This window comes from Protopterus annectens, chromosome 13.part0, assembly GCF_019279795.1.
Source record: "Protopterus annectens isolate FY-2018-M chromosome 13.part0, PAN1.0, whole genome shotgun sequence".
NCBI lineage: Eukaryota > Metazoa > Chordata > Ceratodontiformes > Protopteridae > Protopterus > Protopterus annectens.
Window position 1 is genome coordinate 657344801 of NC_056747.1, and position 27287 is coordinate 657372087.

The 27287-nt window shown below is 44.7% G+C and overlaps 1 protein-coding gene across 2 annotated transcripts in view; it reads left to right on the forward strand.

Annotated features, from left to right (window-relative positions):
* Positions 1 to 27287, forward strand: part of YWHAE (tyrosine 3-monooxygenase/tryptophan 5-monooxygenase activation protein epsilon) — a 958490-nt gene that overhangs the window by 795007 nt on the left and 136196 nt on the right. The window contains exon 6 of one of the 2 annotated variants that reach the window (XM_044054341.1): positions 4643 to 4679. The exons of the other annotated variant lie outside the window; for it this stretch is intronic. Coding sequence (XP_043910276.1) covers positions 4643 to 4650 — 8 coding nt within the window. The 3' untranslated portion in view covers positions 4651 to 4679. The remainder of the gene's footprint in view (positions 1 to 4642; positions 4680 to 27287) is intronic. 2 annotated transcript variants of the gene reach the window in all.

Below are 27287 nucleotides of genomic sequence, written 5' to 3' on the forward strand. Positions count from 1 at the left end.
GGTGCCGGATAATTGCCGGAGGTTACACCATCCCATTCAAATACTCACCCCTCCGTCCAAGAGAATCCCGGACCCACCACCCAGTCAAAGGGAAATAGCAGCCAGAAGCTTCAAAGCTGCTACAAAAAGGAGTCATCCAACGGTCCCCACAGACCAAATCGGATCAGGAAATTACTCCAGGTTCTTTTAGTGCCAAAAGACAGGGGACCTGAGACCAATATTGGATCTCAGCAGACTGAACCTATCCGCTACGAAATCCAAATTCGAATGGTCACGTTGCAATCCATTCTCCCGTTGTTGGAGAAGGATGTTTGGATGTGCTCCATAGACCTCAAGGACGCCTATTATCACATACCGATACATCAGGCGTCCAGGAGGTATCTGCGCTTCAGCCTGGGAGCCAGTCATTACCAATTTTGTGCTCTGCCCTTTGGTCTCACCACAGCCCCCAGGGTGTTCACCAAGTGTTTGGCAGTAGTGACGGCTCACCTGAGGAGCCTTGGATTCCAAGTGTTTCCCTATCTCGACGACTGGCTCCTGACTGCCACCACCAGGCATCTACTTATGGACAACCTCAAAGCCACCGTCTCCTGGGTGTTTCCTGGGGATTACATTCAATTGGTCAAAGTCTGTCTTGCTGCCCTCTCAGCGCATAAAGTTTATAGGAGCAGAGATAGACTCAAGATTGATGCGTGTCTTTCTTCCGGCCGACAGGATCCGAACCTTACAGGGCCAAGTTCAAGCTCTGATCTCGAGATCCAAAGCCCCAGCCAGGATGGTCCTACAGGTTCTAGGCTCAATGTCTGCCACGGTACTTTTAGTTCCTCTAGCAAGGTTACACATGAGGATTCTTCAGTGGCTCTTATCAACTCAGTGGTCCTTTCAAGATCTCCCCCTCAATCATCACATCATGATTACGGAAATATGCAAAAGGGACCTGCGCTGGTGGCTTCAGACATCCAACTTAGATCAGGGCAAACCCTTTGTTCTCCCCCCTCCAGCGGTTACCCTGACGACAGATGCCTCCCAGATAGGGTGGGGGCATTGTCTGGGCAGGCTAGTTCAGGGCTCCTGGCTTCCGGACGGCTCTTCTCCACATCAACGTGTTGGAGATGAGGGCTGTACTTCTATCCCTACAGGCCTTACACAAGTTCCTTCCTCAGGGTATCATCGCCATCCACACAGACAACATGTCGGTGGTTTGGTATCTGAACAAACAAGGAGGGACCAGATCATTATCCCTTTGCAGAGAGGCCATGAGAGTGTGGGAATGGGCTGTAGCTACCAACCGCTTCTTGGTAGCGACCCACATCCCGGAAAGTCAAATGTATTGGGACAAATTAAGCAGGACAATTCTCTCCTCACGAATGGTCTCTAAACCGCACAGTAGCAGCCCAGGTTTTCAAGAAATGGGGACGCTGCTGCACCTATTTGCGACTCCACAAAACACCAAGTGCCAAAGGTTCTTCTCCTTGATTCCACATCAGGAAGTACCGCCATGGATGCTCTAGCTCAACCTGGCCAACAGGGTTGCTTTTATGCTTTCCTCCAATCCCACTCCTTCCCAAAGTCATTCAAAAGCTTCTCAGCTAAGGTCTTCAATGATTCTGATTGCCCCATACTGGCCTCGTCAGATATGGTTTCCTTACCTGAAAAAGCATGCGTGGGCGATCCGTGGACCTTAGACCTGATCCCGGATTTGCTAATCCATCAGTCGGGACATTGCATCTCTTTCATCTGTCAGGCAGGGGATAAAAATTTGCCATTTCCAGTCAAGGCACACTCTGCGTGGGCCGTCTCCACATCCACAGCCTATCAAGCTAGATTGTCAATGGATGATATATGTGCTGCAGCTACTTGGGCTTATCCCCACACCTTTGTTTCTCATTACAAATTGGACGTGGTCTCCAGGGGCAGATCTTCCTTTGGTTCCACAGTTCTCAGGAGTATTTTCCTATGAGCCACCCAGGATGTAGGTGCTAGGGACACTGTCCCACGGGTAAAAATGTAGGCGAGACAGGACTACATAACATCAAGAAGTTATGTACTCACAATAACGTTCGATGTATGTAGCCCATTTCGCCTCGCATTCTTTCTTACCCTCCCACCTTCCCCCTGCCTGGAGGATTTGGAGCATAAGATTTGAAGTATAGGTTGTCACCTGCTGAGTCCCTTTATTTAATGATTGTTTATATGGATGTGAGGTGTTTGAAGTACATATGTTTTGCAGAAAACTAGATCTGGGGATAGGGAGCAGTGCACCATGGGGATACCCTCTTAGCCCAGCCAGTGAGAGACTTTGAGCTAGTAAAAATCGGCTGAGTCTGAGCCGATATTCGGCTCCGAACCCACGGGTAAGAATGAGAGGTGAGATGGACTACATACATCGAACGTTATGGTGAGTACATAACTTCTTGAGTTACCTAGACGAGACCAGACCTATCCGTAAATCTGAACAGCTTTTCATTCCTTTTTCTGTGCCCAAAAAGAGCATTTATTCCCTCCATAATGAACCCATGCCAAAAGTTAAAGCTCATTCCACTAGATCTATGGCAACATCTGTAGCATTCCACTCCATGGCTTCCATTGAGGACTTCTGCGCAGCAGCTACTTGGGCTGAACCTCCTACCTTCATCAATCATTACAAATTGGACCTGGTCTCAAAGGGAGAGCTGCCTTCGGCTCAATGGTTCTTCCGTAAGGGCCACCCATGGACCTCAAGGTAGCTTGGGATTGTGTCCCATCAGTGATGAATGAAAAAGTTTAACATCAGATAGTTATGTCTTACCATAATGTTCCATCTGTGTTGATCTTTCATTCATCACTTCCCACCCTCCTTCCCCCTCCAAAGGCTCATTGGGGATGCTTTGGGTATACGTGGTACCCTAGGGTACTTTTGCAGCAGTGGCCTCTGCTTTACTTTTTCTTAGCAAACTCTATCAGAGGGAACAGTGAGAATAGCATTCTGGATAGAGACTTGGCTTGAAGGTTTTTTTGGCTTGTACGAGCTTTGTAATAGGCACTCTGTTCCAAGGGCTTGGAACCGAACCCCATCAGTGATGAATGATGGTGAACACAGATGGAACATTATGGTAAGACATAACTTCTTTTAATGGCCTCCTTTGAGAACCTGTACAGCCCTGGGATCTGTATTTTGTTCTGGTAGTCTTGACTTGGGCCCTGTCTGAGCATGTATCCTTGGGTTATATAAAGTGCATATCTTTACTATTTTTTTAGTAAATGTCAGGATGATGAATTTCAGTACTCCAAATCCTGAGAGGTAAAACACCCCCTGGTTTATTTTCCAAAAGAACAGAGCGACTCTGGATTAAACCTGTCCCTTTTGTCAAAGGTAGCAGCAAAACAAATGTGCCAGTTTTCTGCTACTGGAACAAGGGGGGGGGGGGAGTACACATTTTCATTGCATAGATATTCACAGAATGCTTCCTGAACAGCTGTCTTCTGTCTGAAAAGATTATGCAAGCTTTTCTGTCCAGGGAGAGTTCTGACTAAAATTTTGCTGGGCTAGCTAGATCTGGTAGTCTCCCGTATTCTTTGAGGGCAGTAACCTTGTTGGCTGTCTTCCTGGAAAACTTATATTTGCATAGCAGACATTTGTTCCATTCTATAGACCATTGCTTCTGGTGCACATTCTTTGTCAAAGGTATGTTTGCCTTGCTAGCTCTACCCAAATGTTATTGGGGCCATTTACTGGGTGCAAAAGTTATGTTCTTGCCATAGTTGTCTGGCTTTAGTAATCTTTCCCTTTCCGTGGTAGAGTGGACTGTCTTATCTCAGTTTTCTTTTATGGGTATGGTGATGACCTACAAGAGTTCAGAAGATTGGTGCTAAGCTAAATAACATCATGGAGATGATGGAAAAGGAGCAAGGCCATGAAATTCTAGGTGCTGAGTTTTACTGCTTGTAGCAAATAGACCTGTTTGAGTGTACTTGTTTGAAGTGGAATGTTGGAACATTTATCACAGTCATGCCTCTTAATGTTTTATAGTTTGTGTTGAGACCCTGCCCAAGATTAGCTGAGGTAAGTTCTTTGAAAAATTCTGCAAAAGACTGCTGCTAAAGTGGCAGCTGTTGTAGTGTTGGTGACTATTTTGCAGAGTTTTCCTTTGGAACTCCGAGCTGGTTAGACAAAGCTGATGTTTGTCTCATTAGTAATCTGTGCAGAAAGCTGTTGCGTTGCTTATTTTAAAAGTATAGTTGCTATTAGTACAGCTTATATTGGAACAGTTCTGTGGCAGTGTCTTGGTGTATCCCAGCTCCACTGACTTGCTCAACATTGTGCTGGTATCAGTAGCTTTTATAACTTTCAGTCATTTCATGTGTTTAGTTTGGTTTACTGGCAACCCAAGCGATTACCCTTATGGTTAGGATAGTGATGTGTAGTTCTGGTTTGAGACTGCAGGAGCAGAAGAATCTAACATGATCTGTTTTGGGTGATGGTAATCTGTGACCTGCTTTGGTGTCAAGTCTGGTAGTCTTTTTTTTAGTTTGAAACGTGGTTCGTATTAGTGCATTGAAATATCAGACTTCCCCATTTTCTCTCTACTCATTGTTTGTGCGTAGCATGACATTTTGCTTTCTCACATTATACTTCCATTTTCTTTTCATTCTTGGTCTATAGATTCCTAGAGAGGGAAAATCGTTTCCTTAATCGGCTTGTAAGTCATTTAATGGCTTAAGTTTCCAGCATTCTTTTAATTTATGAAATGCCTATTTGCTGCTAAACTTTGCTTGTGTTGTATATAGCTTGGGTAATTGTGCATTATTCACTAGATGTCCTGAAAACTTCTGTTCAGTGTGTTTTGAATTGGCCGCAGCTGCGGAAGTGTTGTGCTACATACAGCCTGTCATAACTTAACACATTTACTAGGCATGAACTCACTTTGAAACGTCATTTGATGTAGATGTTCAAATGAAGTGGAGCATGTTCTGATGCACTTTGTAAAACATTTCTGCAGTGCCACAATTTTCAGCTGTTTTTTTTGGCATATTTAGTTGCTTTGATATCAAATTTTCACTTCGTACTTTGAAGTCAACTAATGACTATTCTTTGAAATACTATGTGTCACTGGCTCCAAAGATTTAAATTTAGTTAGATTTTCATCTTGGCATCTTGCTTGGAAACCTGACATTAGCCTTTTGTATCTGGACATGCTCTGTTCAAATGTCTGGATAGTGGTTTGCTTGATTGGGGGGTACTAACCAGGTTTATGCTGAATCTGTTTTGAATTTATTTTTTTTTACTTTGAAGAAAAACTGTCCTGTTTTATTTTACATTTGTTAACCGGGGGTGTCTGAGCCGAAAAGGCCCTTTTTCAGCTGAGGCCCGGGGAGAAAAGCTCCACATAGAAAAATTACTGTACATTTAGATATGTAGACATGTATACTTACAATAGACATGTTTTTTACAGTGGTATGCAGCACATCAACTGTTACAGTGGCGGGAACAAGCAAGAAAATAATTTAAAAATAAAGATAATAGATTTGTGTACAGCTGAAATTTGGAACATAGAATGCATGCATAGTACACAGGTACAGTACATTGTACACTAGCCAGTATTTGTAAGAGTGAAAACTATCAAGTACTCTAGGTTTAGTATGTGTAGCTTTCACTAGCATGGGGAGCAATCAAGGCATTGCCAACTTTGCTTGAGATATTGCCTAATGAGGTTTTTAAAGGAGGCTTTGGACTATGTTTTGTTTGCAAGTGAAATCCAGGGACATTTTAAATCTCTTGCTTTGAGATGTGGTTGAGGAAAGTGAGTTTTAAACTTGACACTTTAGCAGTCAGACTTTTACCCTCTAAATTTGCATGTTAAATGGGTGCAATCATGATTAAGTCCATTTCTCAGGGTAGATTAAAAAAAAAAAAAAAACTCCTCTTGATGTTGAACTAATGTGTATTCTCAAAAGGCATGATTAGGCATCTGATTAAATGACTCTTCGATCAGTTTTATTTTTGTTTTTAACTTAAAATCTATGTACTTGCAGGTGGGTGGTTTGCATAATTGCTTCCCAGTACCATGTTCTATTGGAGTTAAGGTTGCACTACTGGAATATTTCCCATAAAGTCCTTTGCTAATTTTTTCTCTTCAGTTTCATCTTGTTTTCAGCTTTTTACTTGTATACTTGTCAGTTCTCACTTTTTTGTATTTTGAGGCTGTGTGCCTTCTGCAGGAATGTGAGATGTCTTTTGCCTCAGTAGGATAGCAGTCCTAGCCCATATTTGCCACTTGCACAGTTAGCCCATTTGTTTTGGGGATTTCTTTCCATACTTGGACTGCCTGATCAAGCAGGGTGCCAGGAGCAGTTGCACTACAGTCTGAATTGTACTTTGCAGTTCTTTACCACACTGGTAGTAACCGTCAGCTTGCAGAAATCAAGCTTTCCATTCAAGATGGTTTACTACATTTTAAATGGCCAGAATTGGTATTACCAGTGAAGAAAGTGGTATTGCCGGCCATTTTTTCATAGGTTATGATGCTCCATTTCATGAATGCAGTAACCATCTTAATCTGGGTTACATGTCTTAGTCTCTCACAAGGTTGTCCACAATTTTTCACTGATATCAATGCAGCCTTTGTGGTATTGGGAAAGGTGATTCCTCCTCTCTCCAGTTAACTACAAGTGTTTTTGGTCTTCTCTGGTGAGAGCCAAACTAGGAGCTCCTTCACTGGAGATCAGTGGGGTGCAGGTCTGATGGGCAGTTGACCAGGATTGAGGTGTATGAGGGATCCCAGAGGTACAAGGCTCATGGAAGGAGGACCTGAGCAGACACCTCAGCATCAGATGCTGACTATTGTCATTGTACTGTGGGTTTTCAAGACAGTGTAAGGTCTCAGTCTGTAGACAACACCATGGATGTTATAAATACTGTTGGGGGTGTCATCTCATATAAGCCAGCCCTAATGGCCTAGAAGCTGCCATCCAAATAAAATGTCTTGCTCCGGACCCACTGCTTCCTATAGTTTTAATTGAGTTTGACATCTGAATGTAAAGGAGTCACCTGGCACAATGACCCCAATTCTTGCCGTCCAAACCCAAAGCAGTGCGCGCTAGTCGGTGCTTCTGTTCATCCACACCAGAGGAAGACGTCTGAAACAAAGTACTTCAGAGAAAGTTAACTACGTGGCAGATACCATACCAGGACTTTCATTCTTTTAGTGTGGCTTGTTTGGGCCCAGAGCATGATGTTCCTAACTGCCTGTTCTGTGCTTGCTTTAGTAGTAGAACTATCGAGTGCAGAGCTGAGATTTAGCTAAGCGTTTTAGCCAGTTGTTGGGGCTTTCATGTACTATGTCTGCTGGTTGAGCTAAAGTTGATCACCCTACGCTTGGAGGAAAGCACTTCAGACTTGAGGCCTCAGACGCTTGTTTGCTGTCCCAACAGATGTGAGGCGTTATCAAGTGTGCTCTGCACTAGGCTTGTGATTGTCGAAGGTGAGGAGACACTTTCAGTCTGATATGCCTCCGGGTTCCTCTACTTAAAAGGCGAAGGACTTGGCTCATCATTTAGCTCCGGGGCTGCTTTGCAGGTTCCCACTTCAGATGACCATTCTAAAAACTGTCCTATTCACATATTGCAGTATTCTTTACATATGGGATCTGAAGTAGTTTACTTCATTTGGTCTTCAACCTGTGGGGTTAGATCCGTATCGGATCCGATCTGGCAACTTTTACTAGCATTAGCTCCAAACGCCTCCCTTTACTCCATTCCATTACCCACAATACACCTCCACTGTCTTCCATCCCCAGGCTTCATTTGCCGTAAATACCTTATGCGTCGTGATCTGTTGAGCTCCAACTTGGTCAAGTGGGTAAAATCTTTGTCTTTTTTTCTTCAAAAAGTTTGTTAATGTTAGTATAGGTCCCCTTTCTCCTCCCCTCGCTTGGTGTAGAGTTGAATTTTAAGATGGTTTGTATTGTATAGGTTGTGCTTCCCCTCCCCCTTCAGTGTTTTCTGTGTACAAGTGTGGTGAGTGGGGGTATGTGCGCCAATTAAAATAACTTTTTTCCTTAAGTTTTCTTTCTACTGAGGCGGTATGGCTGAAAAGCTTGTTTTCAAGCATTGCATTGTGTGGCCATAATTTATCCCCAGCGGATGGCCACACTGTTTTGTGCTTGGGTGTGGTCCATCTGTGTGGACTGCAGCATATGTGCGGGCTTCAACCCCCGCACCATTTAAAGATAGGAAGGCCAAGTTGGCCCTCAGAGGTGGTCTTCCCCCTTCAGAATCTGTTTCCTCGTCTCTAGCTTCGGTCACAGCGGCTGCTGTGGCTGGCTCTCCTTCCTCTGGCTTCTCCCTCCCAGGCTGGGACTCAACCTCCTGTACCGGAGCCTGTGGTAGCTGAGCAGAAAAGGGGTAGAGAGAGTTGAAGGCAAGGGAAAAGAGAAGTCTCCGGACCTCATTTCACCTGCAAAAACACCATGGATCTGTGACTCCCTTTGGCTCTGATCTCAGAGCTTCTCCCCAGAGCCGGAGGAGACATGTTCGGCTTCTCTGGCCTCTGTGCCCCGGCCAGCCAGGTTAGAGTCCGTGGCCTCGTGTAGGTCCACCCGTTCCTTGTCTGACATTGATCGGATAAAATGGTTTATCCGTATCCAGATGGGGGTCTTGCCAGCCTCAGGAGGTGGAATCTTTTTCCTTTTTTCCAGCCTATATCTCCTTCTCCGATCCGACCTTCGGGTTTGGAGTATTTGGATCCAAGGTTAGCCCCGATGGTACCGGCTTCGTCGATGCCGACAGCTGCCTGGAGCATGTCTGATCTGAGGGAGTGGAACCTTTTTCTTCGGCTCTGACTATCGGGCCAGGTTCCCTCCCTCTGAGCTCTGTCCACCTCAGACCCAGTTCAGACCCGGGGAGACCAGCCTCCTTATTGGTTTCTCTGGTGGTGTGCTCTCCTTTGGCATTCGTGGTAGAAACTGTTTTCTCTGATGGATCGAGACCCCGGGCTACCTCCTCTGACTCTACCCAGACTCCCTCTGCTCTGTCTGCGATCCCTATCATTTTGCCAGCGGGACAGCCTGTGCTCAAACCCCCACAGACAACCCCCCCCCCCTGAGGAACAAGTCTCCCTGGAGAACTCCACCGGAGAGGTACCTTGCAAGCAAAGGTGCAAGTGGTTGGACTCAGTCTCTCGGAGGACACTGACTTTAATGATGGAGAAGGTTCCTCTAGGTCACCTCCTGAGGATGTCCTTTGACTACATGGAAAACCTGCACCAACGTGGAGGTTGGTCTGCCCCCAAACCCTCTCCTGATAAGTCCATGTTCCTGGAGGCTTTTGGCACGGCCCATCTAAGTGCTGGGTGTCCTCTCCCATGGATCCTTTGGTGGATCTGGTCACCTTGCGGGCATGGAAGGAACCAGACGCCATGGAAACCATTCCAAAAAGACCGGATAAGATTTTAAGCCCCCCCCCCAATAGGCCAGCATGGAACAAGGGCTCCCCCGTAGACATTATGGTGATGGCCACTAAGAAGGAACATGCTCATTTCCTCTGTCCGTTCTGACTGAGTTGTGAATGATGGACAACCTAGGGAAGCGGGTTTATATTTAGCTACCTTTTTGATTAGGACGCTGAACTACGTGGCCCATGTCACCAGACTCCGTGACCTGGTAAAGGAGCTGGAGGAGTCCTCCCAGAGTCAATGTCACAGGAGGGCAAGGCCTTGTTCTCCACGAGGGGGGCCACTTTAATAGTATCTAACACGTCCATGTGACTCCTTTCACATGCTACGGAAAGGAGCAGCTAGATTTGCTGGGTCCATTGTGTTCATGAGATGCAACACCTGGCTCAGGTTGTCACTTTTCGGAACCCTTCAAGGCGTCCTTTGTTAATGCCCCTTATGACAGCTCTACCCTCTTATGACTGCTCTACACTCTTTGGTAAGACCATCAGAGCCATTAGTCCAGAGTGAGGAGGACAGGAAGACACGTCTGCCGTCGGGATCTTCTCTTAACTCTCAAAGGTCCTATTCCTGGAACCAGAGAGCAAAAGATGTGGTTCCGGAAGTCACAGTATTCCCGGAACACTCGGGGCTTTTCTTCCCCCAGAGGCAGAGGGGGACAGAATGGACGCTGGCCTAGAGGCCGAGGGGGTCCAAGGAACTTTCTGTCTCTAACTTTTGTTGGACAGACCTGGGCAGCAACCCTGAGGGGTTGCCAGACTGCTCTACTCTGGATGCAGTTGGGAGACTGTTGTCCTTGCACCTAGCGGCATGGGAGTCCGCAACTGACCGCTGGGTGCTTCAGGTCATATCCAGAGGATGCTCTATGCCCTTCGTGGGTTACCCCAAATCTCCCACACACCTCCTGGACATACCCATGCAAAGGGAGGCTGCACAGGAAATTTCAAAGCTGCTAGAAAAATGGACCATCGAAACCGTCCCCCCAGATCAGTCCGTATTAAGCTTCTACTCCAGGTTCTTTTTGGTGCCAAAGAAAATGGGTGACTTGAGGCTCATTCTGGACCTCTCTACCTTGAACCTGTCAGTTGCCAAAGAGAAGTTCCAGATGGTCACATTAGTCCATGTCGTACCTGCAAGAGAGCGATTGGGTGTGCTCGTTAGACCTCCAGGATGCTTACTATCACATAAAAATGCACAGAAGCTCCAGGAGGTTCCTCTGCTTCTGGCTAGGAGTCGATTGCCAATTTCGAACCCTACCCTTTGGTCTTGCCACACCCCCCAGCGTGTTTACCAAAGTGACGGCGTTTGATAGCGGCTCACCTGAGGCTTCAGGGGATTCAGGTCTATCCGTACCTGGACGATTGGCTCCTCACTGCTCCCACCGGGCATCTACTCTCCCAAACCAGGGATTATTTCTGGACTCTTGCTGTGTGTTTGGGGATCACAGTCAACGCATCCAAATGTCTCCTAGATCCTGTACAGGTGATGGGCTGCATTGGTGCCAGGATATATATTCTTCAGTGCAAAATCTTCCTTACCTCGGAGAGAGCTCAAAACCTGAGGATGCACGTCTCCCTGATCTACCACTCCTCTCCCAATTGCGGGATCTGTGTTGAGGGCCTTTGGCTCCATGGCGGTGACCATAACTCCTCTCCTGTGTACCTGGTTGCACATGGGACTTATACAGTGATCTCTAGCTGTACAATGGTCCCTGTTGGTACTGCCACTGACATATCCAATCCAACTCGGTAGAGTCTGTCGGTCGTCCCTCATATGGTGGCTGTGTTCTCTGGACATTTTGGAGGGATGACCTTTTTTTCCAGCCCCTGCCCAAGGATAGTGATCATGGATGCTTCCCAACTCTGGGAGGGGGGGGGCATTGTTCGGGCAGGACAGTCCAAGGCCTGTGCTCCCCCATAGAGACCAGCTTGCACATAAATGTCCTAGAGATGAGGGCGGCCCTTCATGCCTTTCTTCCTTTGGGAATGATTGCTATTCAGACATTCAGACATGTAAGTGGTCTGGTACATCAACAAACTGGGAGGGATCAGATCTTAACCCTCCCTCCCCCCTTTGTCGCAAGGCCATGAGAGTGTGGGAAAGGGCGATCTCCACCTGTCGCTTTCTCATCTCAACGCACATTCTGGGATGGTCCAACATCCTAGCGGACAGGCTGTCGGACCATTCTGATGCTTTACGAGAGTGGTCTCTGAATCTGTCAGTAGTGGAACAGATTTTCAGCGAGTGGGGTCAGCCTTGCTGCGATCTTTGCATCTCCTTCCAACGCGAAGTGCAGCAAGTCTTTTGCTCTGAACCCCCTGCCAGGGGAGTCCCCCAGAGACTCTAGTTCATGCTTGGCCTCCTGGTGTTCTGTATGCTTAACCACCAGTACCTCTCATTCCGAGGTTTCTACAGAAAGCTCGACTGGGGAGCCTGACCCTCATTGCCCCGTTCTGGCCTCACCAGGTAGTTTCCCTTCCTTTGGTCTCACCTTTTGTCTCCGCTTTGTATCCTAGATCCCATTCAGGATCTAATTCACACCCTTCGGGGGGTGCCTCATCCGAGTCTGGACAGCCTGAAGCTCACAGCTTGGCTGCTCCAGATGTTCGTGTTTCACTGCTGCAGTCATTACACTTGGGTTATCCTGCTGGCAGGCTACCCGCAGTCGGCCAGAGTTCCAAAGTCTAGGTCCGGCGTCTGTTGTTGTCGCCTCTTCCCTGACGTCAGTGCGCCAGGGGTATAAAAGATGCAACAGACACCACTTTCTTCAGTCTTTCTTGCCGTGAGACGCCCGAAGCAAAAGCAGTTTGCAAGTGCCAGTCGGCCGACTCCTGAGATTTTCGAAATCGAGTTTCAGAACTGAAGTCTTCAATAAAGCTAAGTACCCCATTAGGGAAACATTTTCTTGCTCCAGACCGATGTCCATAAAAGTTAATTGTATTTCTTGTGGGAAGCAACCTCATAAGGACTTTCACTCTTACTGTATTCCTTGCCTATGCCCTGACCACAATGTTACTAGTCGGTTTTGTGCTAGATTCAACAAACTCACTAAGCGTCTGTTTGATTTTGCTTTACCTTACTTTGGCCGAAGGTTTAACTACATAATGCCATCGGAACAGACCGGGATTCATAAAAAAATGCAAAGACAAAGAAAAGGACAGGCATCCGAGGTCAAAAAACGACAGATCCTCTTCTAGGCCAGTCACCGGTTCGCTGGTTCTCAGGCGCTTTCGCAGCCCCTGACACCAGCTATCTCAGAGCCACAGGCCGTATCCGATTCCCACGTGGAGACACCTAGGCCTGTGGAAACTCAAGGTATTGGGCCTGCGGAAACTATTCCCTCAGATGGGTATCGGCTTCTGAGGGTGTTTTCAGACCTTCACAGCTTACTATCAAGTCCACTGCAGCAGCCAAGGCAGTGTCAAAAACACCATTAAAGACAAGGAAACAAGTACAGCACTCTCCAGGACAGACTTCCATGCCTAAGAAACAGATGCTCAAAATGGCTGAAGACCTAATTACTTTGATCAGGGGTTCCCATCCCCCTCCTGATAGGCCTAGGCAAGACACTGAATATGATTCCTCTGATCAGGTTTCAATTTCCTCTGACTCTTCTTCAGAACAGGGATACTCTATTCCTCCCTATGAAGATTGTGATGCTGAAGAATCTATTCCTTCAGCTTCTCCTCCTGAGGATTACTCCTTTGTGGAAATCCTGCATACCGTGAGGGAGCATTTCCACTCGGAGAGCCAAAGACTCTAAGAAAAGGCTCGGGGACTTTCTTTTACTACCTCAGCACAGACCTCTTGCTATGCCACCTGTTTTAGACATTGTAGATGTATTTTCAGAGTCCAGCCTGTCTCCCGACTTTCTACCTCCTGCACCTGTTAAGCCAGACAGATACTACAGGGTTCCAGACTCATAAATTTCTATATAAAAACCCTGCTGCTGACCCAGAAACTATTTCTCAGGGTCCTAAAGGGGTCAAGGCCGCTACTGCAAAAAACCCTGTCCCCTCAGATTCAAGGGCACTGGACAGATGGGGGGGAGTTTACACTTCTGCTGCCTTGGCTATAAGGGATTTTGTCAGTTTCATATGCTTAAATATCAGTAATACTTAATGTCTCTGCTAAAACAGAAAATGTTGACAAATTCTGAATGTTCTGAGAACAAGGAAATGCAGTATTTATTGCATGCAGCTGAACAACTGGGAAAGCGTACTTTGCAATGTGGTTATGATTCACTGGAGGCCTCTTGCAGGGCTGCTGTAACAGGTTCAGTCATTAGAAGGCATGCTTGGTTAAAGGAACAGACTCTGCCTGTTCATGTTAAAGCAAAATTATTGGATGCTCCAATTACAGCATGATACTTCGGTGTTAAGGCAGAAGAGGTGTTAAAGAAAATGGAGGCTAAAGCTAAATCTAATGCAGACAGATTTCTTACAGGTACAGCCACCCAGATTTAGCAGGAACTGGCCTAAGAATTGGTCCTTTCCAGTGTCAGGCCACAAAGAGGCAGAAAACAGCCCCAGGGCTCATACAGGCCCAAACAGTGGGGTGCTTCTACCTCCAAAAGCAGAGAAGACACAAAACAGCCATTTAGAAAACCGTTCCAGTGGCTTCCCTCTGCCAATGCCAAGCATTTATCTTTTGGCAGCACCCTTAGGGGAAAGCTAGCACTTTTTTCACAAAATTGGCACGTGATCACCCAGGTCAAATTGGTCTTAAATAGTCTGTTAGGGCTACAGGTTCCACTTTCACACCCTTCCAAAGGCAAAAGGTATGCCAGACCTGCCACACAATCAATGGGCAGAGGCACAAAAACAAGTTTCATCTCATGGACATGAGGGCTATTTAGCCAGTGCCACAAGAGCAGGGACAAGGGTTAGTACCAAGAAAGGACAAAACATGGAGACCAATTCTGGACCTGTCTATTCTAAATACTTTTTTTGGACATTCCGAAATTCAAAATGTTGACTCCGCAGCAACTTCTGCCCATGCTGGGCAAGAAGGTTTGGCTTGTAACTTTGGACCTCAGGCATACTTGCATGTCCCAATCAGACAGTCTTGCAGAAGATGCCTCAGATTCATAGCTGGCTCAATGCACTACCAGTTCTCTGCACTGCCCTTTGGCTTATCTACTGCGCCCAGGGTCTTCACAAAAAGCCTGGCACCAGTAATTGCATTTTGCAGACAGAGGAATTCAGATATATCCCTACTTGGATGACTGCCTTATTCAAGCAGAGACCAAAGACATTCTACTAAAGCATCTGGCATTTGTAAAAAGATTACTAATTTGCCTAGGGTACACACTAAACGAAAAGAAATCAAAACTAGTACCCTCTCGAGATAATATTCCTGGGTGCAAGCTTAAACACAACTGCCCAGATAACTTATCTCACGCCGGGCAAACAAAGGCAACTGACTTCTTACTTCGAAAGCATGGCAACAAAGACCCAGGTATCTGCAAGAAAAATTTTGCAGGCTTTGGGCTACATGGCATCCTGCATTCTGCTAAGACTGCATATGAGGAAACTACAATGGTATCTAAAAAGTGTTTGCACTCAACATTGCCATAGCCTGGAAACATTAACTTCACTCATTCCCTGCCTGCAACAGGAGTTTCGATGGTGGGCACAGGCCTGTCACCAAAACAAGGGACAGCTATTCACTTTACCCACAGCCAGGCAAACACTAACAGATGCATCAGATTATGCCTGGGGGGCCCACATGGCAGGAAAATGTATTCGGAGCACATGGCCTGCAAGCCAAAGGCATCTTCATATCAATCAGAGATGCTAGCTGTACAAAATGCCCTGACAGCCTTCAAGGACCTACTTCATCCAGGACAGCTGCTGATAAAGACTGACAACACCACAGTCATGTGGTACATAAGCAGGGGGGCACACATTCATACCCCCTCTGCAGACAAGCCATGATTTTGTGGAGCACAGCATTGACTTACCAAGTACACCTGCAAACACAATTCCTGCCAGGAAAAACAAATGCTTTGGCAGACTAAACAGAAACCTTATGGATCCTCATGAGTGGAAATTAGATCCACAAATCTTCAACATAACAAGGAAATGGGGAAGCCCAGACATAGATCTTTTTGCCTCCCCTCACAACTGCCAACTTCAGAGATTCTGCACAAGGACTTATCACAAACAAGCATGGAAAGTGGTTGCTTTGTCATTCAGCTGGAACAACCTTACAGTATATGCCTTTCCTCCACTGCCTCTCCTTCCCAAAGTACTCCTAAAGGTCAGACAAGAGAAGCCACAAATTATACTGATTGCCCCGGATTGGCCACGCCAACACTGGTACCCAATCTTAAGGAGCTTGTCTCAAGGCCCAGTCTGGACATTGCCTCAGATTCCTCATTTACTGACCCAACAAAACAATCTGATCCTGCACAGCCAACTCAGAACCCTAAATTTAGCTGCATGGCGGATAGTGTAACCATTCAGAATACACCTCTCTAAAGCGGTTATGGATGTTATTTTGGAGGCCAGGAGGCCCAGCTCCAGAAAATCTTGTGCAGAAAAATGGAAGAGATTCTGTGCTTGGAACCAGGCACAAGGAATTGACACTTGTTCCAGATATTCCTCAGATTTTACAATATCTGAGATGCTGGACAAAGGCCTATCCTTGTCGTTAAGATCCATGCTTCTGCCATTTCAGCTCATTACAATACGGACCCACCTATTTTTTCACACCCATTGCTTAGGCAGTACCTCAGGGGGGCCAAAGACAAGACCTCCAAGCAGAGCACCAATACCTGCATGGGACCTCAGTTTTGTCTTGGAAAAACTCACACTCCCTTTTGAGCCAGCCAAAATTCTTATGGATAACTGCTCTGCTACTAGCAACAACGTCAGCAAGAAGAGTCTGAGTTGCAGGCATTAATGGTTGTGGAACCTTTTATTATCTTCCATCCGGACAGGGTTTCTCTAAAGAGAAACCTAACATTTATGCCTAAGGTAGTGTCCAGTGTGGCTCTTAACCAAACCATTCATTTGCCAACTTTTTACCCAAACCCACAGAATAAAGGGGAGAGACTTCTGCATTCTTTGGACATGCATAGACAGCTACGCTTCTACTTGGACAAAACTAAAGCTTTTAGAAAAACTGAGCAACTTTTAGTGGCATATGCTGCAGGATCACAAGGAAAGGCAGTCTCAAAGCAGACTATTTCAAAATGGATAGGACACTGCATTCGTTTCTGCTATTCACAACATGGCAAATCGGTGCCTAAGGGCATTAGACCACATTCTACCAGGGCAGCAGCCACCTCAACAGCCTTCCTCAGAGGAGTACTAACCAAGGATATTTTGGAGGCTGCAACTTGGACTTCATTGCACACTTTTACTAAGCACTACCACTTACCTCTTTACTCTAAATCCAGAGCAGGCTTTGCCACTGCAGATGTTCATAGTGTTACACTGCTGCAGTCATGGGTTATCCCACAGTCAGGCAGTCCCGCAGTCGGCCAGAGTTCCAAGGTCTTAGTCCGGCGTCGGTTGCTGTCGCTTCTTCCCTGACGTCAGTGCGCCGGGGGTATATAATATGCAAATTACCAAGAACCAGGATAAACCACACCACCAAAAATGAAGAACGAGGTCGGACCCAAAATGGAATTTATTGCAGAACAGCACAACACAGTCGATTTACCTAGGTTTCGTCCCAAATGGACTTCAGAATAAAAATCAACCATCAAAAACCACTTAAATAACCAACAGACCCCACCCAAATCATTAACCTTTAAATTGTCCTATCTAGTAAAAAAAACGTACAATGAATGAAAATGATAAAAACATTAAATACTAAATGTAAGTAGATATAATTTCCACATACAACATAAAAACAAAGCTGAAAACTACACTCAATGTGTACTTGAATACATCAATATGTTAACCCAAAATATGTTTGAGCTTAAGAACAGGCTTAATCGTGCAACAGTCATTCAACCCAGGATGACAATGCGCATCCAGTCTAAGTTGCCATCTAAGCTCACATAAATCTAAATGCACCTCTAAAGTTCTACCCTGCAAGTCCTACTTGATTTTGTTGCAATACACAAAATTTAAAGAAATGTTCCGAACTGGAGATATGCCTGGCTAAAGCATTAGTTAATTTTAAATGTTTAATGTCCAATAGATGCTCTTACCCTTTCTCTAAAAAACCGACAGGTTTTCCCCACATAAGGCAGGGCATACTTGACACTTGGCCAAATAAAACCACATTTTTCGTGTAACAATCAAAATGGCCTGTAATGTAAATGTGATGTTGATTGAATGTCAAAGTACTGCCTGTTACCAATATATGTTCACAAATAGTGCATCTCCCACATTTGAAATTGCTGGATGCCCTACTGTTACATTGACTTAGGGAAAGGGAACATCTTTCAAAAATCTCTTTTAAAGAGATATCCTTCCTATAAATAAACTTGGGTAAAAAAGCCATTTTGTCTGCTATATTCTTATCCAATTGCAAAATTCCCCAATTTCTGTTAACTCTGCCTGTTATGCATTCAGAGTCAAAATTGTAAGTTAAAACATAATGCAGTGGATGTACATCTTCCTAAACCACCTACCATATAAGGTGTAATGTTTGAAGTGCCCATATCACCACCTTTAAGGATGTGAGTATAGAAACCCATATCTCCTTTATATTTAATCTCTTTAAACAATTCTAGGCATAACTCCTTTGGATATCCTCTATTTAGAAATAAGGTAGTCATAAAATTCAATTCTTTGATAAAATCCTCCTCCTCACTGACCATCCTGGCAGCTCTCACCATTTGACCCTTTACAATGGCTCTTTTTGGGTGCTTTGGATGCCAACTACTATATTGAAGGTAGGAATTTGAAAAGTGGATTTTCTATGTATGTTAGATTTAAGTCTCCAATGTCTTATCAAAAGTTAATCTGACATCCAAATATGTAATGGTATCCGCATCAAGGTCATGAGTAAACTTTAAAAACCATAATGTGTAAATGTATTCTAAGAAGGCGTCTAAAATAACACGCTCACCTTCCCATATAATAAAAATATCAAGGTAACGCGTGTATAATTTTATAAACTGCCTAAATTCACTTGTAAAAACGTAGTTTTGCTCCCAGTAAGTCATGATGTAATTGGCATAAATTGGGGCACAGGCAGCACCCATAGCTACACCAGTGTGTTGCTTAAACAGGTGCCCTTCAAAAAATATAAAATTATTTTGCAAGACTGCCTCCATAAGTTTGACAAAAACATTAATATTATCTTCAAAAATACCTGTCACCACCAGTTGTTCCTCTAACCATGTGAGACCAATATCATGAGGAATGACTGAAAATAAGTTACACACGTCTATGGTAAGAAAACATGAATTATTGTTGTACTTGAATTTTTTGACCCTTTTCAAAAAATCCCAAGAGTCTTTTGTTATATATGGGAAAGCGTTTAAACCTTGTTTCATATGGTGATCTAAAAATTGACTCCTGAAACAAGTTTTACGCTTCTTACCGTCTACGATAGGTCTAAATTTAATGTTGTCTAACCCCTTATGTATTTTTGGTATGCCAAAAATACCACTCAAAACTGGATATGGATTACACATGAATTCATACTCAACTTCATTCAATTCCCCTTGGGACAGCATGTCTTCTAACATGAGATCCAGTTTTTGATAAGCAATATTAATTTCATTAATACTGCTTTTTACATAGTTGTCATCCATAAGCATGGTCGTCATAATATTACTATAATAGTTATCAACTATGACTACCCCATTGCCTTTATCGGGCTTCATTATACGTATATTATCAGCCTTTTTTAAATTATTTAACAATGTATACAAACTGTCATATTCAGACATGATTGTCTTATAGTTTTCCTGTAATGGTCCCTAATATCAAGTTTACACATTTTTTCAAAAATAGCTATAACAGGATTAAGGGGAGGGTTAAAGTACTTGGTTTTGTCATAGACTTTTGTTTATTAACCACGTCGACCTGATCGAAAAACTCTTAAATTCATTTTTCGTACAAATAATTTTAAATCAAAGCGTCAACCAATGTGCCCCTCCTACATGGAACAAAGGTGAAACCCTTGGAAAATTAACATAATCAATGTTGAAACTATAATTAGAATAATTGAATAACTTAAAATCACCGGTAGCATTTTCCATAATAGTGGGGTTACTTAAAACCCCATTATATTCCCCTTGAGAGGACCTCCTTCCTAGTTCTACAAAATCTAGGGACCTTCCGTTCAGGGCTGTATTCCCAACACCCTCCCCCTCCTGGATAAACAATAAATTATCATACATATTTTTGTCTGCCCCTTTCTCAATGTTAGTAGGTCCCACATGTTCATTACGTGTGTCATAAAATATCCCTTCCAACCCATCCTTACTATTCGACACTTCCATAAGATCAATAACACTTGAAATACTGGAAGAAAGGCGTTGCACCACAGTAAAACAATTGTTGTTCATTGCCATCACTTAAAATCACACCACCAAAACCTTCTTTAACAGAATAAACGCTTAAATTTAACTAGTCATGTACATTAGTTAAATTTGTAGATGCTTCTATGAAACTACTATGTAGAATCGAAAAGTCCAGTGCATTATGTACATAATCATGGCCCTGTGCCGTCACTTCAACTATATCAGGAGGTTGTACATAAATGTCCATGTCGTTGGAATTAGTGAAACATTCATTGTTTTTAAAAATTGTCCTTTTAACAACAGAACAGTCAACATTGGACTTACTAATCTCAGTCTATTTTTATTCTGAAGTCCATTTGGGACGAAACCTAGGTAAATCGACTGTGTTGTGCTGTTCTGCAATGAATTCCATTTTGGGTCCGACCTCGTTCTTCATTTTTGGTATATAATATGCATCCAACGCCACTTTCTTCAGTCTGTCTTGCGCGGTGCCCAAAGCAGAAGCAGTTCGCAGGTGCCAGTCGTCCGACTCCTGAGATTTTCGAAGTCGAATTTCAGATCCGAAGTCTTCAATAAAGCCAAGTACCCCGTTGGGGAAACCTTTTTCTTGCCTCAGACCGATGTCAGAAAAAGTTAATTGTATTTCTTGTGGAAAGCAAATACTTCATAAGGACTTCCACTCTTACTGTATTCCATGCCTAGGCCCTGATAACGACGTCACTAGCTGTCTGTTTTGTGCTAGATTTAACACACTAAAAAGATGTTTTGATTTTGCTTTACACTACTTTGGCCGAAGGTTCAATTATACTATGTAGTCGGATCAGCCGACTACCTCAGTACCGAAAAAACGCAAAGGCAAGGATAAAGACAGGCATCCGAGGTCCAAAACAGATGACAAAACCTCTTCTAGGCCGTTCGCTGGTTCTCGATGAGGCGCTTTTGCAGCCCCTGACACCGGCTACCTCAGCCACAGGCCGCTTCCGACTCCCACGTGGAGAAATCTAGGCCTCTGGAAGCTCAAGGTATTGGGCCTACGGAAACTAATCCCTCAGATGGGTCCGGAGCCGCTGAGCAGGCATCGGCTTCTGAGGGTGTATTCAGACCTTCACAACTTACCATTAAAACAGCCAAGACAAAGGTACCATTAAAGACAAACAAGTACAGCATTCTCCTGGACAGTCCTCCATGCCTAAGAAACAGATGCTTAAAATGGCCGAAGACCTCCTTACTCTAATCAGGGGTTCCCATCCCCCTCCTGAGAAAAGGCCTAGGCAGGATACAGACTAGGACTCCTCTGATCAGGTTTCCATTTCCTCTGATTCCTCTTCAGACCAGGGATACTCTCTACCCCCCTATGAGGACTCTGATGCTAAAGAATCTATCCCTTCAGCCTCTCCTCCTGAGGATTACTCTTTTGCGGAAACTTTACATACCATGAGGGAGCATTTCCATTGGGAAAGTCAGGGTTACTCAGAATCCAAGAAAAGGCTCAGGGATTTCCTCAGACCCCTGGCTATTCCGCCTGTGCTAGATATTGTGGATGATGTGTTCTCTGAATCCAGCTAATCTCCTGACTCTTTGCTCCCCTGCTCCAGCCAAGCCAGATGGGTATTAGAATCCCTGACTCTCAAGTTTCTTTACAAAAACCCTTCTGCTGATCCAGAAAATATTTCCCAGGGTCCAAAAGGGGTTAAGGCTTCCATTGCAAAAAATCCAGTACCCTCTGACAGATTCCAGAGCTTTGGATAGATGGGGGAAGAAAATGTACGCGTCTGCAACTTTAGCAGTAAGAGCTTTAAATTGCCAGTTTCACATGCTTAAGTACCAACAATATTTAATGGCTCAGTTAAAACAGAAAATGCTTGCAAGCTCAGAAGTTGATTGTAAAGAAATGCAGGATTTATTGCATGCAGTTGAGCAGGTGGGAAAACATGCTCTGCAATGTGGTTTTGATTCTTTAGAGGCCTCCTGTAGAGTTGCAGTTACAGGTTCTGTTATTCGAAGACATGCTTGGTTAAAAGAACAGTTTACCTGATCATGTTAAGGCAAATGTATTGGATGCTCCTTTACAGCATGATACCTTGTTTGGTGTTAAGGCAGAAGAGGTGTTAAAGAAAATGGAGGATAAAGCTAAATCTATGCAAACAGTCAAGGATTTCTTACAGGTACAGCCACCTCGGTTTAGCAGAAATTGGCCAACAAAGAATTGGTCCTTTCCAGTGTCAGGCCACAGAGAGGCAGATACAGACGCCAGAGGCAGATCTCAACCGCAAGGCTCAGACAGTGGGGCACCTCAACCCCAAAAGGAGGCGAGGACAAGTCTCAACCTTACAGGAAACTGTCACAATGACTTTTCTCTTCGTACGCCAAGCACGCCCCTTTTGGAAGCCCCCTTAGGGGAAAAACTAGCACTTTTTTCTCAACTGGCAAACAATCACCCAAGACAAATGGGTTCTGAATATTGTCTCAAGGTTACAGATTCCACTCTCCTATTTTACCAAAGCTAAAAGGAATGCCAGACCTGCCACAAAATCAATGGGCAGAGGCACAAAAACAAATTTCAGCCCTCATGGACATGAGAGCTATTCAAAAACTACCACAACAGGAACAAGGACAAGGATTTTACTCGACTCTTCCTGGTCCCCAGAATGGACAAAGCCTGGAGGCCCATAATAGACCTTTCAATTCTGAATACTTACCTGGATATTCCGAAATTCAAAATGTTGACATTACAGCAGCTTTTACCCATGCTGGGCAAGAAGGCTTGGCTTGTTACTCTGGACCTCAGAGGCGTACCTGCATGTCCCAAAATTGCAGAAGATACCTCAGATTCAAAGCTGGTACAACGCACTACCAATTCTCTGCACTGCCCTTTGGCTTATCTACTGCGCCCAGGGTCTTCACAAAGTGCCTGGCACCAGTAATTGCATTTTGCAGACAAAAAGAAATTCAAGTATATCCATGCCTGGACTGCCTCATTCAAGCAGAGACCAAGGGCATTCTTCTACAGCATCTGGCGTTTGTGAAAAAGTTGCTAATTTCTCTAGGGTACACAGTAAACAAAGTCAAAACTAGTGCCCTCACAACAGATTATATTCCTGGGTGCCAGCTTAAATACAACGGCCCAGATGGCTTACCTCACGCCAGACAAGTTCAACTAACTCAATATTTTCAATGACTGGCAAAACAGTCCCATCTCCCTGCAAGAAAAATTCTGCAATCCCTGGGATTCATGGCATCCTGCATACTACTAATACCATATGCCAGACTGCATATGAGGAAATTACAATGGTACCTAAAAAGTGGTTTGGACTCTAAACTCAGTTTAGAAGCAGTAATACCAATGATTCCCTGCCTACAACAGGAGTTTCGATGGTGGGCACAGGCATGTCACCTAAACAAGGGTCAGCCTTTTACCCAACCCACAGCCAGGCAAACTCTAACAGATGCTTCGGATTATGCCTGGGGAGCACACATGGCAGGAAAATGCATTCAGGGCAAGTGGACCACAGACCAGATGCATCTTCACATCAGTCGAAAAGAGATGTTGGCTGTTCAAAATGCCCTAACAGCTTTCAAGGACCTTCTACATCCAGGACAAGTATTAATAGACAGACAACACCACAGTAATGTGGTACATAAACAAGCAAGGGGGCACTCATTCTTATCCCCTATGCAGGCAAGCCATGACCTTGTGGAACACAGCTCTAACGTACCAAGTTCACCTGCAAGCACAATTCCTGCCAGGAAAGAAAAATACTCTGGCAGACCTAAGCAGAAATATGGACCCTCACGAATGGAAATTGAATCCACAAATCTTCAGCATAATGCATAAATGTGGATGCCCAGACGGATCTTTTTGCCTCCCCACTGAATTGCCAACTGCAAAAATTCTGCACAAGGACTTATCACAAACAAGCATGGAAAGTGGATGCGCTTCTGTTCAGCTGGAAAAACCTAAAAGTTTATGCCTTCCCACCACTGCCTCTCCTTTCAAAGGTACTCCTAAAAGCCAGACTAGAAAAACCACAGATGATCCTGATTGCTCCAGACTGGCCACGCCAGCACTGGTACCCTATCTTAAGGAACTTGGCTCAGGGCCCACCATGGATTTTGCCCCAAATTCCACACCTGACTCAAAACAATCCGATCCTGCACGGTCAGCTCAAAACCCTAAATCTGGCTGAATGGCAGATACTTTAGTCAAACAGGCAATAACTCTCTCTAAAGCTGTTATGGATGTCATTTTGGAGGCCAGGAGGCCTAGCACCAGGAAAGCTATCTCAGAAAAATGGAAGAGATTCTGTGCCTGGAACCAGGCTCAAAGCCTTGACAAAACATTCCTCAGATTTTACAGTACTTAGATGCTGGACAGAGGCCTGTCCTTTTCATCAATTAAGATCCACGCCTCTGCCATTTCAGCACATTGCAACACTGATCCTCCTTTATTCTCTCATCCTTTGCTAAAGCAGTACCTCAGAGGGGCTAAAAACATAAGACCTCCCCGGAGAGCACCAACACCAACTTGGGACCCCAATTTCATTTTGGAAAAACTGACCTTATCACCTTTTGAGCCAGCCAATACAACCGATCTAAAATTTTTATCATGGAAAACAGCTCTGCTCCTGGCAGTAACTTCAGCACAAAGAGTCTCAGAGCTACAGGCATTAATGGCAGTGGAACCTTTTATAATTTTTCATCAGGACAGGGTATCTTTAAGGACAAACCCTACCTTTATGCCAAAGGGTGGTATCTAGTGTGGCTCTTAACCAAACCATCCATTTACCAACTTTTTATCCAAACCCCCAGAATAAAGGGGAGAAACTTCTGCATTCTTTTGACATACACAGGCAACTACGCTTCTACTTGGACAAAACAAAAGCTTTCAGGAAAACTGAACTGTTTATAGCATATGCTGTAGGATCACAGGGCAAGGCTATCTCAAAGCAGACTATATCCAAATGGATAGGACACTGTATTTGGTACTGCTACACACAGCATGGAAAATCAGTCCCTAATAACATTAGGCCACATTCCACCAGGGCAACAGCCACTTCAGCAGCCTTTCTCAGAGGAGTACCTACCAAGGAAGTTTTGGAGGCTGCAACTTTGAGTTCAGTGCACACCTTTACCAAGCATTACCACCTGCCTCTTTAAATCCAGAGCAGGATTTGCCACTGCAGTTCTGCAGGGCCTCATAGCCAATCCTACCTCTATAGACCAGCCACCCAGCCTTAGCTTTGGGATTCTACCCAAGTGTGATGACTGCAGCAGTGTAACATGATGAACATAGTACAGTTTTGTACCTACCATAAATGTAGATGTTCAAGTGTTCACACTGCTGCAGTCCAGGTTAGCCTCCCTCCATCCCCTCTGAACTAGCTGGACTTATCTATACCTTTCTATCCTATACAACCTTTGGGGTGTATCTGCTGGTAACTGAAGGTATTGTTTTTATTTTATATGTATTTTTGATTAGTAATATGTATTGCCTACCTACTTGGGGGAACCTGACATCTGGGGCAAGAAAAACTGAAGAAAATGGCGTCTGATGCATATTATATACCCCTGGCGCACTGACGTCAGGGAAGAAGCGACAGCAACCGACGCCGGACCAAGACTTTGGAACTCTGGCCGACTGTGGGACCACCTGACTGCGGGATAACCCAAGTGTGATGACTGCAGCAGTGTGAACACTCTAACATCTACATTTATGGTAGGTACAAAACTGTACTTTCTGAAGGGCCTTATAGCCACTCTAATTCTATTTAGGCCCAGCGGCAGCTTTGGGATTCAACCCAAGTGTAGTGACTGCAACAGTGAAACACTAACATAGTACAGTTGTGTACCTACCATAAATGTAGATGTTAATGTATTCACTGTTGCAGCCCAGGTTACCCACCATCCCCTTTTCTTTGCTGGGACTTGTCTGTACTTCTCTATTCTATACAACCTATGTGATGTATTTGCTTGTAGATGAAGGTATTTATTTTAGTGCATGCTTTTATAAGCAATGTTTTTTAGCTTACCGTTTTGGGGGCACCTGACATCTGGGGCAAGAAAAACTGAAGAAAATGGCATCTGCTGCATCTTTTATACCCCTGGTGCACTGACGTCAGGGAAGAGGCGACAGCACCCGACGCCTGACTAGGACTTTGGAATTCAGGCCGACTGCGGGTAGCCTGCCAGCAGGATAACCCCAAGTGTAATGACTGCAACAGGGGGGGGGCCTGCAATTTCGGTTGGACTGTATGACCCCTCTCTTAGCTTGCAATCACCCGACAGTAAGCCTTCCCCCATTCAGACTCTTGCTAGGCAGTTTCTCAAAAAATTAGAGCACACGTGTCTCCTAATTCTGAAAGTACCCTAGATTGGCAGGCTTTCAGCCAAAACCTGTTTAATGGCTTTATGACCTTGCGGCCTACCACTCCAAGGACATCCACAATTCCTCTTCCTATAAAGAGCCCTAGGCCTCAGACATCAGATCCTTCTCAGAGGGAAGAGGAGAAATACTCTTCTGAAGAATCCCTTTCCTATACTTCCCAGCGTTCTCCCCTGGGATACGTCTCCCCAGAGGAAGAATCTGTTTATCCTGACTTCCCAGCAGAGGATCTAACCCTTGGGGAAACTATTACTAAAATGAAGGAACATTTTTTAAGCGAGAATCTGAAATGAGTTGCCAAAAAAGTATGATGTCATTCAGATTCCCCAACTCCTACTGCTGCTGCTCCTGTTCTGCCTGCTTTTTTGGATGCCTACTCAGCAGTATCCTTGAACCTGGACTCTCAGCACCCTGTCCTTCGCAGACCTGACCAGTTTGACAAAGTCCTTGAGTGTCCTGCTACAGACCCTGCCACAATTGTCATTTAAACTGACAAGGCTTTGAAACTGTTGCCTTCTGCCACCCTCCTCCCAGCTGACAAGGACCGCAAAACCATGGAGTGCTTGGGTAAGAAAATATATACTTCTGCTACTCTGGCTTTCAGAGCAACTAATTAGACAGATGGCTAAATTTGCCTTATCTCTTTGGAAAAGATCTCAAAGGAATCTTCTGACTGTCCTAATTTTACAGCCAAAGCTTCACTGTGTTCCTAGTTGCCCTTAGTTCTCAGGTTACCAGGCACTCTAGTGTAGTTAGATGCTGCTAAGGCCTCAAGGCAGGTCAGCAGCATCAGCATCTGCCTTGAGAAGGTACTCCTGGCTACGCCTCTAACCTCTACCAGATTTTAGAGCCAAGCTGGTTGATGCCCCTTTGGACAGTACAGCCCTGTTTGGAATAAGTGACAGACTTCGTCATTACAACAAAAGGGGGAAAAAATGCAAGATTTACATTACCTGCTGGTTTCTTCTGTTCCAAAATTCCAGGGGACTTGCCCAGCAAAAACAACTGATCAGACAACACTTTTGACCTGCCTC